Here is a 19,709-nt window from a genome sequence, read left to right as displayed (position 1 = left end):
GTACATGGATACCCAAAAGGATAGTAGTATATGAATATGTTACCTACACTCTCTACTCTACTTCTTTATCTCAAACAAACTATTTTCTGTTAGTCACAGAGACCTGGCTGAATGCGGGGGAAACAAGCCCTTTCTCTGAACTAGTGCCCACAAACTGTTCTTTTTTGAACCGCCCTAGACTTTGTGGCAGGGGTGGTGGACTTGCATCAGTGTTCTAAAGCAGTTTCTGTTGTAGAGCTTTTAAGATTGAATATTTTTCAAGTTTTGATGTACTTCTATTCCAGTAAAATTAACATAAATTAGCGATCGCTATGGTTTATCGTCCTCCAAAACCAGATAAGGTTACTTAAAATAATTGTCAAATTTCTTAGGAAAGTTTTCTTAGATATGACAGACTTTTGATCGTGCGGGACTTCAACATTCATGTTTGTTGTGAGCTAAACTCCCTGGCCAAGGATTTTATTAGTTTGGTGGACTCTTTTGATTTTGCTCAAGTGTAGATCTTGTATTGTTACATGGTATTTAAATCTGTGAACTTGAAATCCTTGAGTTAAGATTTTCTGATCATATGCTTGTTATATTAACGTGCAAATCTTTAATTTAGATTCTATAAAAAATCCGACAAGTAATGTTTATTTTAATACTGTACATCACCTGCAGTATGTGACAGCTGTATACATTTTTTTAAAGATAAAATAGTTGACATAAGACATCATATTATACTGTACCTCCAATATTGTGATTGGTCTGATCCCTCTCTTTGTACTTCTAACTTTTATGAATTCCAGACAATCTCTTTAAAATCCTTGAAGCAGCTAAAACCCACTACATGTCCGCAATACATTATTCCTACATGGTTCTTGCTTCAGGTCTTGGAAGTTATTGGGCCAAGTATTTTAGCTATAGTAAACACGTCTCTTCTTACCTCAAAAGCATGCAATTGTAAAACCCTTGCTTAAAAAATCTAATCTTGATCCTACCATCCTATCAAATTGTAGACCCATTTCAAATTTACCTTATCTGTCAAAAGCCTTAGAAAAGTTTTTTAGTCAAACGATTTCAAAAGATTTCAATCTGGGTTAAGGATAGCACTGAGACTATATTATATTTTATTATTTGTAGATTCAGGGGACTCTTAGATTTAAGTGCAGCATTTGATACTATTGATCATAGAATCCTTATATCCCGCCTTGAACAACGTGTGGTCATTACAGGATAGGCTCTTGACTGGTTTAAATCCTACCTTGAAGACAGAGTGTTTTCTGTTTGTCTTGATGGTTTCTATTCATCCAGCTCTGTCTTGCATTTTGGAGTTCCCCAGGGCTCCGTTTTGTCCCCTGTACTGTTCTCATTATATATTCGTCCTCTGGGGTCCATTCTTTCCAAACATGGGGTGTCAATTCAATGACACCCAAATCTACCTGCCCTTGAGGAAGAATCATAAAAGAGGCTAAGATTTACTGAATACGTGTTTGTTTGATATTAAGTCTCGGTTCTCTTTAAACGTTTGGCATCTTAATGAGGGCAAAACAGAGGTCTTTGTGTTTGGGTTTTCAAAAGTTGGGTGTTACTTTCGATTCTGCACTCAAGTTCGATAAACAAATAAATTCTGTAGTCAAAAGCCAATAGTTTTCTATCATTTCAAGAGTTCAAGAGAGTGATCCATGCCTTTGTGTTATCATGGCTTGATTACTGTAATTCCTTATATCTGGGAATAAGTCAATCAAATACAAATCGACTTCAGATGGTTCAAAATGCGGTTGCCAGACTTCTGACTTGCACTCGCAAATTTGATCATATCTCCCCAGTATTATGCTCTGTGCACTGGTTGCCGGTCTGGTACAGAATCGAATTTAAAATGTTACTGTTTGTTTTTAATGCTGAGTGGAACGGCTCCTGAATATCTCTGTGATCATTTAAACCCAAATACATCTGTTAGATGGCTGAGGTCCTCTGAGCAAAGAGTGCTGATTGTCCAGAGATCTAGATTTAAGTTGATGGGGGACCACCGTGCTTTTTCAATTGCTGCTCCGAAACTTTGAAATAGTCTTCCGGTCTCCCTCCAATTAGTCTCTTCCGAATCTGAATTTAAATCCAAGTTAAAAAGTATAACTTTTTTCCAAGGCTTATGACTCTCCTTAGAGTATAAGGATCTGTGACCTATCAATGTTTGTTTTTGATTCTTTCCTTTTTAGTGCGGTCCAGACTGTTTGTATTGATGTCTTTTTAGCAAAGTTTTGTACAGCACAGTGGTCAACTAGAGTTGTTTTTATTGTGCTTTCTAATTACATTTTGATTTGATTTTTTAATTTACTGTACAGTCCCAATTTACTTCCTATCTTCTTAACTAACAAGTCCACAATGTCTTTCCTCAAAGGGTAAAACGATTCTGATGATGCTCTCAACTATGTTCTTTAAGACAGGACAAGCAATACACAACTTTGAGGTGAAGATACAACTGTTGATAGAATTAACATGATTTCATCCACAGGTTTGATGGAGGATAATGTGTAGGTTATGTTCTCTCTCTGAGAGGAACTTTATGATGATTCCTGCCACTGTCAGGGCCTCCTGCTCTGTGGCCAGGGTCACTCTACCTGTGTAAGCAAATAAAGAACACTCATAAAGAATTGAAATATATAAGCCACAATGATTCAAAACAATATCCTGACAAGGGAAATTAAAGCTACTGTAAGGTCTTACAGACGGACAGAAAGAAAGAGAATATAGCGAATAGACAATTCATTGCAACATTCATTGTCTGTGTGTGCGGTGGGAGCGAGGGGTCTGAGATTTGTAGTAATTTCGCAAGTCGTCAATTAAGTGATCAGCCTGTCGGCACTGACCTTTTCAGACGAGCCCCTTCATCTGTTTCAGCACAGACTGCCCTGCCAAAGCCTTAACAGCAAATGCTTGTTTGGTGTTGTGCAAATAAAACCCGATTACTTGGTCTGATTGTCCACAATTTGACTAGGCAGACTCACCTCAGGCCGAAATAAAAATGAATGCAGTAATATTGGGTACGAAAAAGGGCCAGCGTGTGTAAATGGAATAGAAACCGATAGAGAGAAACAGAAGCAACAATGTGACTTAATTGATTCCATGCAATCTCATCAATTGTGATTAAAATGAAATGCCCCCCTCTTGTTTGAAAAGGTTAAAACAAATTGACGGTGGAAATCACAGCTGGTTATCGCTGCGTGTGGAACAGCAGGGCTTTAATGAAGTGAACACAATCTCATCCTTCATCCTGCTGTATCTGAGGAAAGAGAACATTAGCTGCTCAAAGGACATCATCACTATAATCGTCCCTGACTTGCCCTATGATGACATTTTATTGACAAATGTACTTTGTAAGTCACTCGTTTAAAACTCTCTATTGTGCTGTAGTAAACAATGTCCAATAATGTCTAGTTACTTGTAGAGATCAGTATGGCAATACCTTTTTGCCTTAGTGTTATGTGGTACTTTGACCTTTGACCCTTAAAAAGTACTGATATACTGTATACTGTATGTAGATAAGATGAATATCATTTTCTATGTATGTCGTCGCTGTCCTTACAAAACCTTGGATGCTCAAATTAGCTGATTTTCAGGAAATGGAAAAAAACTGTACTATTTAAATGTTTAAATACAGTGTTGTCAAAGTTTACAATCATTTTAAATACGTTTTAGTGGTTAGATATTTGCCAAACGCAGTGACAAGCATGAAAGGTGACCAATAATGATGATTTATCTCCACAAAATATGGAAATAAAAGGTTTCAGAAGAACAGCAGTGACATGCACTTATGACTCCAACTGTAATACTGTGAGCTGCTGACACCAAGTGGTTGTTTTAGGTATGAGTGTAAGTGTTAAAAGTCAGCTTTAGCAGTTTTCTATGGTCTCTTGATAATATAAGTGTAAAAAATCTGGTAACAAGTATTCATACAGTCAAACATAAAAGGCAAAACAAATAATAGTTGAAATTCAAAGGATTTTTTAATTGCAAAAGAAGCGATTTATTACAAAAATCATAATTGCATACTGTATGGCTAAATAAATACGACTACATTGGGATATTTTGGAACAAAGCCTCCATTGTGGGTGTGTTGCAATGCCTGTTTGCTCACAAATTGGCCTATTTTCAATGGATGCAACAGGGTATTAGTCTGAACAAGCAGCAGGGATAGAACGCAAACTCAGCAACATCTTCTCTCAATTGGAATGTAAATAAAAACAACATGCAAAGCAAAACCTTTGATTACAAACGCACTTACTACACCAAAGTCCCTGAGTACTTGGTAAGAAAAACAAAAAACTGTTTGAGAATTATGTATGAACAATCTCTTTTTAAACACTTTCATCTCTATTTAAAAATATTCCCTTTTAGGGAAAATGTTTGTTTTCCTTTTAGGAAGACCTACATTCAAAGTTCAAGATAACCACGTATTTGATCAGCTTTTCTTTTAAAGGTTAAAAATAAGGTTTGAGTTACAAAACTTTACTTAAAAAAACAGAATCTTTGTTGAAACATATTCATAGTTTGTAAACGCTGATACAAAAAGCCTTTAAAAAAAACATTAAATATTTTATGATAAATGATTGAGTGGACAGAAAACCCAGATTTTTTAACTGTATGACGCGCATATGATTGTACAAATAGCACTCCACCCAAGCTTAAGGCACATTTTTCTAACGGTGTGTCAGAACTTTAATCTTACAGATGAACACTTGGCCTTCATTTTATGTTGCTTCACCATCTCAAACCATGTCAGTCATCTTTCTTATCAGAAGCACTGTCCTCTTGAGAAGAATGTACTGCATGAGAAGCACTACAGCCGTGAGAGGTGATGTTATATTCTGGCTCCTCCCCCTGGAGAGCCTGGTATCTCTGTAAGTCGAGGTAGGTGGTGAAGAGCTTGGCATACTCAGGGTGGGTAAGAGCAAAGGAACGGAACTCATCTAAGAGATAGAGGGGAGGAATGATCAGTTTATCTACTCAAGAGGAACTTGAAACAGATAATCTGAGGTCACTAATGTGTAGTAATTATTGGTCTCCACAAATTGTTGGGTTATAGTAAATCAAATTAAAGTAAACTTTGGCATTAATGTATACTCAAGTAGGTATAGCCAATATGCTGTTGGCGTCCTAAATTTGCTTTATTAAAACTTCAAGTATGTAAGATCTCATCACCTCATTGATTCATTAAATTTGGCATACACACCGTAGGTTATATGTCCTGATCCATCCACATCAATCTCTGTGAAGAGGCTGTGGACGTCCAGATCACACACCCCAAGAGCAGAACGTAGCAAACTGCTGAACTCCTCTTGTGTGATACAGTTGTCCTCATCAATGTCAAAAAGCTACAAAGAGAGTGCAGATTTCTAACATTTACTTCTTTCTTTTTATTTTGAAATCATAATGTGTGTGGTTATTGTGCTCTGCTGTTGACTTGTTGCGTGTGCTTCCTCTTTAGTTGGTTAATCGTTTTCAGTTAACCACCACTGATATATTGTTACGTTTATGGTTTAACTGCACATTACCACACTACACAGCTAGACTGTATTCATGGAAAGACTCCATTGAGAATTTATTGTGTGAATAGTCTCAGTTTCACATGAGTATCTTTGATGTCATTACCTTAAAAGCCGTCTGAATTACACCCTCATTGTTAACCGGTCGGCACAGAATTGTAACACCAATGACATACTCTCTGAAATCAATAGTGCCATCTCCATTCTACATAGACACAAAGGAAACATGTGTTTAAAATAGGCCTCAGTGCAAGTGAGATGATGTAGTAGATAAAATAAAGATTCATTAAGAAGATTTCAAATTGTATGACTTTTTGATTAATAAAGACTGAAAGCAAAGTGTAGATCTTTCATTCATGCACATTCTTATGTGTCTTACTCCAATGGGTTGGTTATGAAAATACTCACCCTGTCAAACAAGGAGAATAGTTCCTGCAGAGCAGGGCTGATGGGTAATTTCAGGAAGCTGGCAAACTCTTCAATGGTGATCCTTCCACCTTTGCAGGAACAGGCTATGTTTGCAAAACTCTCCAACTCCTTTTTCACATTGTCCCATTTCAGTCTGAATGCATAATAGAAACAAAAGCTTGTAGGATTTGATTGATCTGTCACCATTTACTTACCCTGTTGTCATTTTAAACCTGTGTGATTTTCTTTCTTCTGCAAAGCACAAAAGAAGATATTTTGAAAAAGTCCCCATTGACTTCTATTATATGGACCAACGATTTTCTGTTACCAACATTTTCAAAATATCATCTTTGGTGTTCTGCAGGAGAAAGACAGTTTGAAATGACAAGAGGACATATACATTTTGAAGGTAAACTATCCCTTATTATAAGCTATAATATTTCATAAAACCAAAATACATTTTTAATGTATATTAGAATAAACTGACATACTCCAGTTTTCTGCTGATCTTGGTAAACTCCACGAGTCCTGCTTCCATAGGCAGAGTCAATTCTCCAGCTGCAATCATCAGACGGCAATCTTCATAAGTGTGATCTGTGACTGACAAACCCAGAACCCTAGTGACACAAATACACATTGACATTAGGTGTTCATATTTCACGAGGACTTGCCATAGACTGAAAGTTTTTATACTGTACAAACTGTATATTGTATCCCCTAACAAACTTTTCTGGATTTTCATTGCATGGGTTTAAAGCTGTTTTCCTCATGGGTTTACCAGGATACACACTGTTGCTGTATTTTAGCAGCATTACAATATTGTTATAGTGTGCATAAATATAGAAACTCACAGTAAATTTAAATAGAATACTGCATACTCACTCTGCCATGACAGCTCTTACTGACTGTGCAAACTTTGCAGGACACTTTTTCTCTGTCTCATTAGGAATCATTGGAGGTAGAAACTAAAACACATGGAAAATCAGATTTGTACAGTAAAAGATTGAGGTGTGTGTGAACTTATCATCATAAAAACGTGCCGGTTACGACAGTAACCTCCGTTCCCTGATGTAGGGAACGAGACGTTGTGAGAGACTGACTGGGGTTTGATCTTGAGAACCTATCATCTCCGAGATAATTAATAAACACGCCAATGGGCTTGGCGAATGGCACGCGCACGGTAGTCTCCGCCCCGTACATACTGGTATAAAAGGAAGATGGTGGCGGTCATTCACTTACCCTTTGTACTGAGGAACCTGAGAGCTCCTGCAGCGGTTCGGCGAAGTACTGTGGCATGAAGACACAACGTTACAGTCGTACCGAGACGTTCCCCTTCAGTCGGTATCTCGACGTTGTGAAAGGTCACAGATTCACTAACAGGGAAATCAGGAGTGAGGAACCGAACATACGGGACGACCCAGAGGGGAGTCACTACGTATGGGGCATTAGTCCACCTGAGTAGGGATGACTCTACCAGTACTGGACTTGGTTCTAACAGACTGCTCCGCCCAGAATGCCAATGCCTAGTGATGGATGTAATGCCTGTACTTCGTCCTGAGCGGGGGACAAGTAGGGAGGCTACTTTCATTTTGGTAACAGACTGGGCGGAGCAGTCTGTTAGAACCAATGGAGGCGAGCGCCATCAAGAGTGCCGTCTTCTTCGTCAGATCAGGAAGACTGGCGCCTCTGAGAGGCTCAAACATGGCCCTGTAGGACCACATTGAGGTCCCAAGAGGGTACGGAGCCCGGTTGAGGTGGATTCACCCTTCTCGCGCCCCTGAGGAACCTGGTGACCAGTTAGTGCTGACCTAGAGACTTACCCTCCACAAAATCGTGATGAGCGGCAATCGCGGCTACATACACTCTCAACGTGGATGGGGAGAGGTTGCTCTCGAGTCTCTGTTGTAGAAAGGCCCAATCGAGCAACTCCGTGGGTTCTCCCCTCGGGGAGAACACCAGGACGAGAAGAGGCGCCACTTATAGGCGTACAACCGCCTAGTGGCGGGGGCTCTAGCCTGTAAGACGGTCTCAAGCTCCTCAAGCTCTCCTCGTCCCATCCAGGGGCCAGGCATGGAGGTTCCAGAGGCCTGGGTTGGGCTGCCAAAACGTGCCCTTCCCCTGCGACAGAAGGTCCTTCGTCAGGGGAATTGGCCAAGGGGGAGCTGCCGCCAGATCTACCAGATCCGAGAGGGCACCACCACCAGAACCTGATGCCCCTCTTCCCTGACCTTGCACAGGACCTGTGGGGGAAGGCGTACTTCCGCTTGTCCCGTGGCCAGCTGTGCGCTAAGGCATCCGTGCCGAGAGGGCCCTCAGTCAGGGAGTACCAGAGCGGGCAATGGGTGGAGTCCGGGGAGGCAAACAGGTCCACCTGTCGCCTGGCCGAACCGCTCCCATTTGAGCCAGACTGCGCCGGGATGGAGCCGCCACTCTCCACGGGGAAGTCTCTGACGAGCGAGCCTATCGGCTGTCTGGTTCAGGTTGCCCGGGAGAAATCCCGCAGGGATTTGGACACCTGCTGACTCCATAGGAGGAGGCGTCGGGCGAGTTGCGACAACTGCCGTGAGCGCCCTGGCAATTGATGTACGCCAAGGCAGTCGTGCTGTCAAACCGGACTAGCACGTGCTTGTCCTGCACGAGGGGGTGGAGCCTCCATGACGACCTCCGGGTGGCCACGTTGCGGCGCGATCTGCTTAATCGCCTCTGTTTCTGGACCGCGGAGAACTGCTGCACCATGTCCTCCATGGTATCACCGAACAGCCCGGCCTGCGAGATGGGCGGGCCTTCTGGGAGTCGCCCATCTGCGCAAGGTTTAGCCACATATGCCTCTCGTGGACATCGACTGACCCAGCGCACGTGCCGTGGCCTAGGTTGCCCGTAGCGCGAGGTCAGTGGCAGTGCGCAACTCGCCCATGCGAGCTGGGTCGGACCTCCCACCGTCCAGGCCCTTCAGGACTTTAGCCTGAAAGACCTGGAGTACTGCCATGGCATGGAGAGCGGAAGCGGCTCATCCAGCTGTATTGTAAGCCTTCGACACAAGTGTCTTCCTTTTATACCCGTATGTACAGGGCGGAGACTGGTGTGCGCGTGCCATTCGCCAAGCCCATTGGCGTGTTTATTAATTATCTCGGAGATGATAGGTTCTCAAGATCAAACCCCAGTCAGTCTCTCTTACAACGTCTTTTACAACGTCGAAAGACTGACTGAAGGGGAACAGCTTTTCACAGCTACCTAATTAGTCATGAGGCTCTTTTTAAATCTCTCTATTGTTGTTCATCGAGAGAAAAAGGACACATACTGTACCTCAATCTCCACAGTTGTATAGAGCTGACAGAGTGTTAGCAGCAGAAGTTTGGCCCTGAAACAGGAACTTGTGGTGAGATTGCGTCTTTATACTCATGACTGTGCAACAGCACTTACAACACACAGTACTCGCAGGGTCTAAAACCAAGATTTTATAAAAGATCTGCAAGATTTGTTCTGCATACTCATATGAGGTGAACAAGATTGAGATCCAGATCTGATAATTTAGTATGACAGCAGGCTCACAACAGTGTTCATCATAATACATCTGCTTGACCCCTCAAATCTCATGTTTCTTTTACAGATTTGTTTTGTGATTATTGTTAATATTACTTACACTTTTGGGCCCTGCCATGTCCACGTGACTGTGTCCTGTAAGTATAAGAAAATTACTAAATGATATGTAAAATCTTCAAATGAAAGATTGAAATAATGTATGTTTCTTGTGCTGAAATACATATTGCTGTTTACACACACAAGATCGTAAGACAGCTCAATTGTACAATAAGAGCTTTTGACTATAAAGAATTTGGTGTCCATGTTTTATTATGTTTTTTTACCTTGAAGTTTACATGGTTAATATGTACAGTACAGATGTGCTCAAATTTGTTGGTACCCTTACAGCTCATTTAAATAATGCTTCATTGCTCCTGAAGAGTGATGAAATTAAAAGCTATTGTTTAATGTATACTTGCATGCCTTTGGTATGTCGTACAGTAGACTAAAACAAAGAAGCTGTGGAAAGAGATGAATTATTGCTTATTCTACAAAGATATTCTAAAATGGCCTGGTTGGTACCCCTTAGAAAAGATAATACATCATTGGATTATACTGATATTACAAACTAATTTGTTTCTTTAATTAGTATCACACATGTATCCAATCTAATCAGTCATTCAGCCTATTTAAACGGAGAAAAGCTGTGCTGTTTGGTATCATTGTGTGCCCCACACTAAACACGGACCAGAGAAAGCAAAGGATAGAGTTGTCGGAGGAGCTCAGAAAGAAAATAATAGACAAGTATGGTAAAGGTAAAGTCTACAAGACAATCTCCAAGCAGCTTGATGTTCCTGTGACAACAGTTGCAAATATTATTAAGAAGTTTATGGTCCATGCAATTGTAGCCAGGCTCCCAGGGCAAGGTCCCAAGAGGAAACCCAACCCCAGATTGAACAGAAGGGTAGTGCGAATGGTAGAAAAAGATAACTGCCAAACAGATACAAGCAGAACTCTAAGGTGAAGGTACATCAGTTTGTGATAGCACCATCCGTCGCGTTTAGAGCAAAAGTGGGCTTCATGGATGAAGACCCAGGAGGACTCCACTTTTGAAAGAAAAACATAAAAAAGCCTAGCTGGAATTTGCTAAAATTCATATTGACAAGCCACAATCCTTCTGGCAGAATGTCCTTTGGACAGATGAGTCAAAACTGGAGCTTTTTGGCAAGTCACATCAGCTCTATGTTCACAGATGAAAACATCGAGCTTTCAAGGAAGTGAACACCATACCTACAGTGAAACACAGAGGAGAGGAGGCTTGGTTATGTTTTGGGGCTGTTTCGCTGCATCTGTCACAGGGTGTCTTGCATCTCTGCAGGGCACAATGAAATCTCAAGACTATCAAAGCATTCTGGAGCAAAACATTCTGCACAGTGTCAGAAAGCTCTGTCTCAGACGCAGGTAATGGGTCCTCCAACAGGATAATGACCCACAACACACAGCTTAAATCGACCAAGAATGGATGAGAACAAAACTATTCTATTCTGACTATTCTGAAGCGGCCTTCTATGCGTCCTGATATGAATCCTATCAAACATTTAAGGAAAGAGCTGAAACTTGCAGTCTGGAGAAGGCACCCATCAAACCTGAGCAGCAGCAGGGGCAAACTACCCGTTAACAGGTGCAAAAGTCTTATTGAGAGCTACAGAAACCTCTAAAGGTTGTGAAACAAAATATTTGGTTAGGGGTCCCCTTATTTTTGTCAATGACATTTTTATTTGTTTTATTATTTACAATAATATGTTAAATCAAAAAGCAAAGTATGATTTCCAATAAATATGGAATAAACAATGGTGGATGCCAATTACTTTCAGTTTTAAGTTATTTCAGAGAAAATTGTGCATTCTTCGTTTTGTGGAGGGGTACCAACAAATTTGAGCACGTCTGTATATGCATCTTACTGTACTTATGTTTAAAATCAACCCATTTTCTTTTTAATTCTTCCGAAAGTACCAACATATGTGATGACAGCATGAGAGTTTTTTTTTGAACTTCTGATGCCTTCATACTGACCAGCTTATTTGGGTATCTGATAAGAACAGGCTGTACCGGCACCCCTGGGACAAAGGCACCTATGATGCAGAAAAAGAAACACATTAGCTCTTTTATTCATCCATTCTTTTGTTTGTTAACCTTCTTCACCTGTGCATACCTCCTAAACAGCTCAGTACAACAGTCTTCTGTCTCTATAGTAAATGATCTGACACTATATTGATCGCTCCATGCCCTACATACTTTATCAGGTCAAAGCTATTGTGGGTTAGGATCTCAACTAGACAAAAACAACCAATCCTTATTAATGAAGCAAACACTGTCCTTTTGATTTGACCTGAATTTAGAACACACATGCTAAGACAATAATAAACAAAAACAATTTGTTTCTGTCATGTGCTGCTGGTTTTGCTAACCCCAGCCAGCAGGCCCATTATAGTGTCTTCAGCAAGCCGAAACAGTGTATCGAGTCTAGTGACTGCAAGCACCTAACATTCATTATGCTTTTTCTGCGTTCTTTGTATACATCTGCATTAGGTAAATAAGTTAACTGATAACATAAGAGCAACATGATTTTCATATGATGCAATTCATGTTCAACATTTATAAATTATCTCCTAAATTATGGACTACAAGATACTGTAATACAAGTGCAACTGAGGCTTAGCTATTTATCTGCATTTTTAGAATGATATCTAATAACATGAAACTTCCTACAAGACAGCAACAGTAAGCACAAAAAACAAGGTAATTTTAGTTAAATAAATATTTGAAAACAATTCTGGTCAGTGAAATCAAATCAAATATTGACCTAAATTGATAATTGATGTCTTTCATAAACTGAAATACATTTACAGTACCAAAGTTATAAAAGTAAAAAAAAACTAAAATAAGAATTAATCTTATATAGATACATAAACAAATAAATTATTAAATGATAAAAGCATTTACCAGTATTGACTTAACTAAATTTAACACAAAAATCTTGTAAAACTGAAATCAAAGCTATAATAACTGCAACAAACACATTCTTCTAACCTTGTTTGAAGGTAATAAGACATGACCTGTTTGTACATGTTCCTTCAGGAAAAAGGAGGACCTGGAAGAAAACCAAATCAGTAATGGGTTCAGTGTTACAGCTGAAGCTACTATTTAATACTATTACATGAACCTTATTATATTGTATATTATATAATAATACTGTGTGTAGCATATTATACTACATATATAATGTATCAGCTTGCTTTTGAGTACAGTTAATGCTTTGTTTCCAAAAATTAAATAAAGCCACAATATGTAAATTTGGACCGCTAGATGGTGCACTTTCAAAACAATAACAAAAGGCGAAGCTAAATGACCTTAGTTAGGAGAGTGGAATTATGGGACATGTCGTTTTTACCATCCAGAGGCGTATGGAGATCGCCCACCATGTTCACAGACAAGGTAATGAATGAATTAGATTTTATGTCATCGTAATGAATTAGCTTGCAAGAAACGTGGAATGTAATGCTACGTTAGCCCGCAAATGACATTGGACTTTGTCATTTGAATTGTTAGCGTAATGCTACACAGTTGTACGTGTTTCCTGCGGCAAGGTTGCGATATGCAACCAACCACTCACTCCAACCCCCCCACTTCCTCTAATCACTAGGACAGCTGACAGAACATGGTAAACATGGCGAATTACACTTCTGAAGAGACATAGCTTTGTATATTATACTGCATTTCTATCAATAGGTCATACCAAAAATTACACACTGGACCTTTAAAATATTTTTGTCTTTAATTGTGAAAGTTCTTCAAATCCACAGTTTTGCAATAATACTTTGAGATTTTTATGAAGACAATTCAGGAACTGGCAGGGGAAGACTACTGACCTCAAGGGTAATTTCCTGCTTTCAGAAATTGGAACATACTTTATTTGGCTCACATGAGGTAGAAGTTGCAACCTCTTTCACCCAAAAATAATTTACTCGCTCTCAAGTTGTCCCGAACTGTATACAATTTTTTGTTCTGTTTCACAAAATATTTTGAACAATGTGGGAAACTTACCAGTTCTGAGGCACTATTGACTAGTAGTTGTTTTTCTGTACTAGTGAAAAAGTCAATAGTGCCCAAGAACCATTTGATAACAAACATTCTTTCTAATATCTTGTTGTTTAGCAGAACAATTTACACAAGTGTGGAACAACTTGATGGTGAGTAAATTATGACAGAATTAAAAATTTTAGGTAAACTATCCCTCTAACCACTTTATTTTTATTTCTTAAATCATATGGAAATAAAATAGGAGATTGAGTCAATTTCATCATTTATGGTTAATCAAGTATGACTGTTCAGAGCAGAACTATGCTGTCAGAATGAAACACACTCACCTGTTGCCAGTGGCCACCTGACTTTGCTCTTCTGTCTATTTCAAGAATCGTGTTTTTACGGGAGTCTGGATCTTTGCGGGAAACAAGCACTGGCTGCACACAGCTCAAAAACCCTGAGAAGCATTACATTCCCTCATTAATATTAAAAGGCAATAACAACACATGCAATACTGACACCAGTAGTAAGTATTTATCTTTGACTAGTGCCTGACATGGAATGTTAAATGTTTTTAGAATTTCTTTTAGGAAATTTCACATTTGTACTAGTGACCACACAAAGTAGATAAGGCCTCGGTGCTGCTTTCATTCTACTTCACAGTAAGTATGCTCCCGATTTAGTTCTCTTCTGGACAGTAGTAGTCATGTAAAAAGATTTGCAGTAATATAAACCTGACAGATCTACACGATGCATGAACAGGTGTTCCCTCTCTCATTTGGTTGAGACTGACAGAATGGGGTTTGATTTGAGAACCTATAATCTCAGATTAAACTTTTGAAAAGGCCAATGAATTTGGCGAACTTGTGCCCATTCATTTACTTTTTAGTTCTTTGGAAGCTGCGAGGCTTATGCTGTGCGATCTTCGATTTCTCCAACTGGGTTTACGATGCAGAGCAGCGGAACTCGTCCGGGCGTTTCTGTAGCTGTAAGAGCTTTCCTTCAAAGAGCATATTTCTAAAAGAGCAAATTCTCTTACAGTGTGCACATGTCGCCGGGTGTGCATGACTGACAACACTTTATCGGTCTCAACACGGGCTCGACCGGCCGTAGCCACACTGCCTTCATCGCTGATGCCGGGGGCTTGCACTGCGTCGGATCCAGCTGTTTCGCTTCACGCCATGGCCATCCTGCCACCAGGCTAATGCGTAGAAGTAGTTAGTCGGGTTAAGCGTGACCCAGTGGTCAGGCAGGGACGTTACGACACGCCTCCCTGCTCGGCTGAGGTGCAGTATGCAACGGGCAGGCAGTGTCGCTGGGCGGGCCCCCACCTGCAGTGGCATCCAATTGCCCGGAGTTGCTGAATGCTTGGCCTGCTATGAGGAGAAACACTCCCTAGGGGCCCTACCAGCAATCGCTTCTGATGATCACTCCCCCTGGCCGATTCCCCCTGAAAAAGTCGTTCTCGGGGAAAGGACATGGCCTGGCTCCTGTGACCAGACCCCGCTGGAACCTCCCCTTTCCTCACCCCTGGACGGAACGAAGAGATCCTGAGTGACCTGTCTCCTGCAGTCCTGAGCACGGTCATTCAGCCAAGAGCTAACCATTTAGCGACTGTATAATTTAGTGGCGCCTCTTCTCGCCAAGTTCATTGGCCTTTTAAAAAGTATAATCGGAGATGATAGGTTCTCAAGTCAAACCCCATTCTGTCAGTCTCGAGACAACGTCTCGTTCCCTTCATCAGGGAACTGAGGCTACACTGAGACGTTTTCTGGGAGGTCCTAAGATGGAACCCAATTTTGTCATTTTATAAAATTTTGAATTTATAATAAATTCTGTGTACTCAACCATAAGAAAAATAAGGCCATCAACCAATTGATGTTGTTGCATTGGAATTTATGATCCAGCTTTGTGTAATTTAATACGTTTAAGGGATGACTCGATACAAGGGAAGCTCACAATGAAAAAATCTGATTTTGCAAATCAGATTTGGTGTTAAAATTTCCTGTAGTGTTCTATACTGTATAAATATATATTGTAAATATCCAATAGTTACTTCCAAAGATTGGTGCTTCCAATGACTCCGAGCGGGATACGGTAGAGGGTAGACCAGCTTCAACACTGACAATGGCATCAAAGAAAGAAGAATGAGGGGCCACCACCAGAATCGGTGCCTCTGCACTGCTGGCCTGCCTGCCCTTCACTATCACCCTGAAGCCCATCCCGAAGAAATAAATCCGGGCCAGAAAGGTCATCACTCTCTGACGCAGAAACCTGCCCGCAAAAGGAATTATGTGTAAACTAACAGGCATTCTTACGTGCACATAAGCACACTAAATGTTTCCTTTAAGTGTCATAGCAGTTTTATCAGTTAATCAGTTGGTAACCACATCCCCACGACAGCAACAGCTGTGTAAAGAGTTAACTCATCTGATCAAACAAAGAAACCAGAAAAATTTGTCTTTTGTGAAAAACAATGAGAAACATGAATTAAATAGAGTGGAAGAGGTATACTTTTGCAACATCCAGTAAACGGTGAAATAGAGTTCAAACCAGACGCTGTGTAAAGGACCAAATATTCAAACCTTCTGATATGAAAAACCACAATGTGGACAAATGTTCATGAACTCACACGTCCATTTTTATTTATATCACATACAGGGAACTACCGGAGGACACACACACACACACACACAAAACAACACAGCCCCTCACACCTTAATGTTTCACATAACTTGAAATGTAAATTTATCGTATGAAACATTTCCTCTTTAGTCTCAAACAAGAATTAAGACAAAAGTAGAAATGGTAATGTTCCGATATAATTTAAGTAGACATGACTTTGTTAGAAAATGTGTATCCTAATCTAGTGTATGCAGTAGTAATATCTCTGACTTTGACATGTAAATCTATAAACTAAAAGATAAGGAAGTTGATATATTTGCTTAATATATTTAGGCATAACCTCACATAGCTGAATAAAGTTTAAATGCAAATGTGGATGTTTATGGCTTGTAGGCAGAGGTGGACAATAGTGAAGTATTTTTACATACTTTACTAAACTCTATTATTTTTTATGTGCTTGTACTTAATCAGCATAATGAATCATAACATCATGATTTTGACTTAACTACATTTCATAATTGTATATAAATAAATAAACTGTCATAATTTTAACAAAATTAAAATTGTACTACATTTAATATTCAATTCAATTTTATTGATATAGTGCTTTTCACAATTTGCATTGTTCCAAAGCAGCTTTACAGGGGAAAATAAGAAAAACTCAAAAAAGGTCAAACACAGTAATGTCAGCAGTCTCCCGATGGTTTATTTTGCATATTTTGCACTAAGTGAATGCTTGGCTGAAAAGATGTGTCTTTAATCTAGATTTAAATTGGGCGAGTGTGTCTGATCCTCGAATAGTATCAGGAAGGCTATTCCAGAGTTTAGGTGCTACGTATGAGAAAGCTCGACCCCTTTGGTGGATTTAGTTATTCTAGGTATTATCAAAAGTCCTGAGTTTTGAGATATTAGAGAGCGTGATGGCTTGTAGTGTGATAGAAGCTCTGTTAGGTAGGTAGGGGCTAAACCCTTTAAGGCTTTATAAGTGATTAAAATAACTTTAAAGTCAATACGATACTTAATGGGTATCCAGTGAAGGGTTGATCAAATTGGGGTTATGTGATCGTATTTTCTGGACCTGGTTAGATATAATTCGTTTTTTATGTATTTACGGAATGTAGTGAAGTAAAAGTATGATATTGTGCTTTTTAAGTGAATCCAAAGAAAAACATCCTGATACAGCAGAGATCCGTGAAAATGTACTTGAGAGTAAAAATACCTCAGCTTGCAGGTAACCCAACAGCCCAATGCCAGAAACGGTGTCTTGAACTTGTTTTGGCCAAGTTTCTGGGAGAAGAACATGTGAGTGAACAGTATGTACCTTCTCCAGCCTGTCAATGGCTCCACGACTCCTTTCAGAGACTGTCTGAATGTTATCATGACAGCAACCGGCCACAAGACCATCAGGACAAGAAGCAAGATAACAGAACGGATTGGCACGAGGATGATTCCTAGAAGAACACACTACACATAGAGATGGGAGGATTAACAGACAAGGAAAAATCACATCATGTTATTTGTATTACATTTACATTTATTCGTTTGGCAGACGCTTTTATCCAAAGCGACTTACAAGTAGTTTAATACAGTGGCACATTACTGCAGAGCAATCAGGGGTAAGGTGCCTTGCTCAAGGGCCCTTCAGTCATGACCTGCTGGCACTGAGTATTAAGGCCAAGACTGTTGCAGCTGTATTAACATTCAACAGGAATCCAACTTTATTGGCATTCTTACACTTTATAACAGTAAACTTGGCATGAGTTAAGGAGAATATGCATAAAACAAATAGGATATTAGAACCTCAGTCGTTACCCGCCGGATCAGAGAATTGAACCGGCAATATTCTGGTCACGAGTCCGACTATCTAACCAGTAGGCCACGTAATTAATCATTATAGTTCTCAAGACAAATAACCAGACAACGAATCGCCATAACAGCAATTGTTTAATAGCCACATTTCATACTCGTGACAGCCCTAATAGGCTTTATAACAAACAAACGTTACAAACTCACTTTGACTGTCTCGGCTTTGGTTAGTTTAAGTTGGTGTACGAATGGATTTAGGATGGCCGGAAGGCGGAGGGAGTGTTGTCTGGGCAGCGCGACCACTCTTTGCAGCGACATCTTTACAGATCACAGCATCGTCTTCATGTGTGAAGTCTTCCCGTGCGCGCCTCTCATTGCACAACACCGGTCTGAGGCTGGTCTCAATACTTAACGAGCTGCCTAACTAGACAGCATACTAATGGGCCGTTTTGGTCAGAGATGAGTTTGAAGTTAGATGAGCCGGCTTTATTATAGTGAAACCGCAGGAACCATGTTTTCTGGCATGTTTTTTTCATAAGGGTAGTTAGTTGTTTGTATTCTGACTCTGTGCGCGGCTGTAATGCATCGTGTCTATGTAGACAGCTCGCTTGGTTTTGAGCGACCGCCCGAGCGTGTTTACGCCCCACCTCCCAACAACCTTAATCCTGTTTAGCCCTGTAGTTACAGGTGGTGCCCTCGCTTTTGTCTTCTCAAAAGGGAAGTGTTAGTTAGGTAGATAGAGACTTTATTCATCCCAATGGGAAATTCACATGCTGACAAACGTCAGAACTAAATTATGGAAGGCTCCTCTTTTCCACTGTGGTGAAACAGAACTCTACGCATTATTTTCAATAATACCAAAAATCTTACTTCATAAACAACTCAATGAGCAGATGCTAAATGTAATGGTGTACTGCGAAGTTGGTGTATTATAATATTACAACTATACTATTTATAGAACAAACCACTAGATGTCGCTGTTTGCCTAGAAAAAGTCTTGAGGTAGCGCGTAATAATTGAAACATTTTTCATCAAATACCCGTTGTTTTCTTTATTTGTAGAAATCACAAATGCTTTTAAAACAATAAGATTTTTTAAGGTAGCCATGAATTCCAGTGTTTGTACAACGAACGGGCACTATTGCTATAAAATTATGTTGTGGTGTTTATTCACGTTGTTTATAGATTATTATGCAGAGTGATAATATGCATTTTATATAATTGCAAAAAAAGCAACTTCACAGGTGTCAATCACATATAGAGAATGTGTGGTCAAACGCATTATTCTTGGGTAGCCTAATAGCCAATTTCTTGCTGTAAAACTGCTAATTAGGTCATGCATTATAAAGAAATCTAAACTAACAATGAAGTATAGCATACTATAATGCTGTAAAAAATAAAACTTAATTTATTTTGCCCATATCCTTTGATGCCTCAAATATAGTACAGTATATCCAGAGGCATCACAAGTGTTGATTATATAATATTGGAAATAATCTTTCAAATTCCTGTTGAAATTACTTAAATGTTTTCTATATAAAATAACTTATTAATGCATAACTGTTAACTCTACCTGTGATTAGTTATATTAAGTCTTCTACAATGCTTTTTACAATTTGCATTTGTTGTAGATGTTTAAAATAGGGTTGTTAAATACAATTCTAAAATTAAACAATTATTACCTCCAGAACTTGTTTCCAGCAAACAGGTATTATTGGTATTCATGCGTTCTAAAAATACTAGAAAG

General features: G+C 39.7%; 1 protein-coding gene across 5 annotated transcripts; it reads right to left on the bottom strand.

Moving 5' to 3' along the window:
- Positions 1 to 3,960: 3,960 nt before the first annotated feature.
- lpcat2 (lysophosphatidylcholine acyltransferase 2) lies at positions 3,961 to 18,354 on the bottom strand. Of its 5 annotated transcripts, none has more exons than XM_079454733.1 (14): positions 18,171 to 18,354; positions 17,479 to 17,621; positions 15,589 to 15,806; positions 13,877 to 13,989; positions 12,540 to 12,600; positions 11,523 to 11,581; positions 9,571 to 9,605; positions 9,234 to 9,288; positions 6,813 to 6,895; positions 6,422 to 6,547; positions 5,931 to 6,084; positions 5,629 to 5,727; positions 5,210 to 5,351; positions 3,961 to 4,946 (listed from the first exon to the last, which is right to left on the bottom strand). In XM_079454733.1, exons 1-14 carry the CDS (start codon positions 18,279 to 18,281, stop codon positions 4,756 to 4,758), a joined length of 1,590 nt encoding a protein of 529 aa, XP_079310859.1. In that variant the 5' UTR covers positions 18,282 to 18,354; the 3' UTR covers positions 3,961 to 4,755. The 5 variants fall into 5 exon arrangements, with proteins under 5 accessions (XP_079310859.1, XP_079310858.1, XP_079310862.1 ...); XM_079454732.1 differs by having other exon boundaries at positions 3,967 to 4,946; positions 17,377 to 17,621; XM_079454736.1 differs by having other exon boundaries at positions 3,967 to 4,946; positions 17,479 to 17,608; positions 18,171 to 18,334.
- Positions 18,355 to 19,709: the final 1,355 nt, after the last annotated feature.

Source organism: Barbatula barbatula, assembly GCF_947034865.1.
Source record: "Barbatula barbatula genome assembly, chromosome: 1".
Lineage (NCBI taxonomy): Eukaryota > Metazoa > Chordata > Actinopteri > Cypriniformes > Nemacheilidae > Barbatula > Barbatula barbatula.
This window is presented reverse-complemented; position numbering and strand designations above follow the sequence as displayed.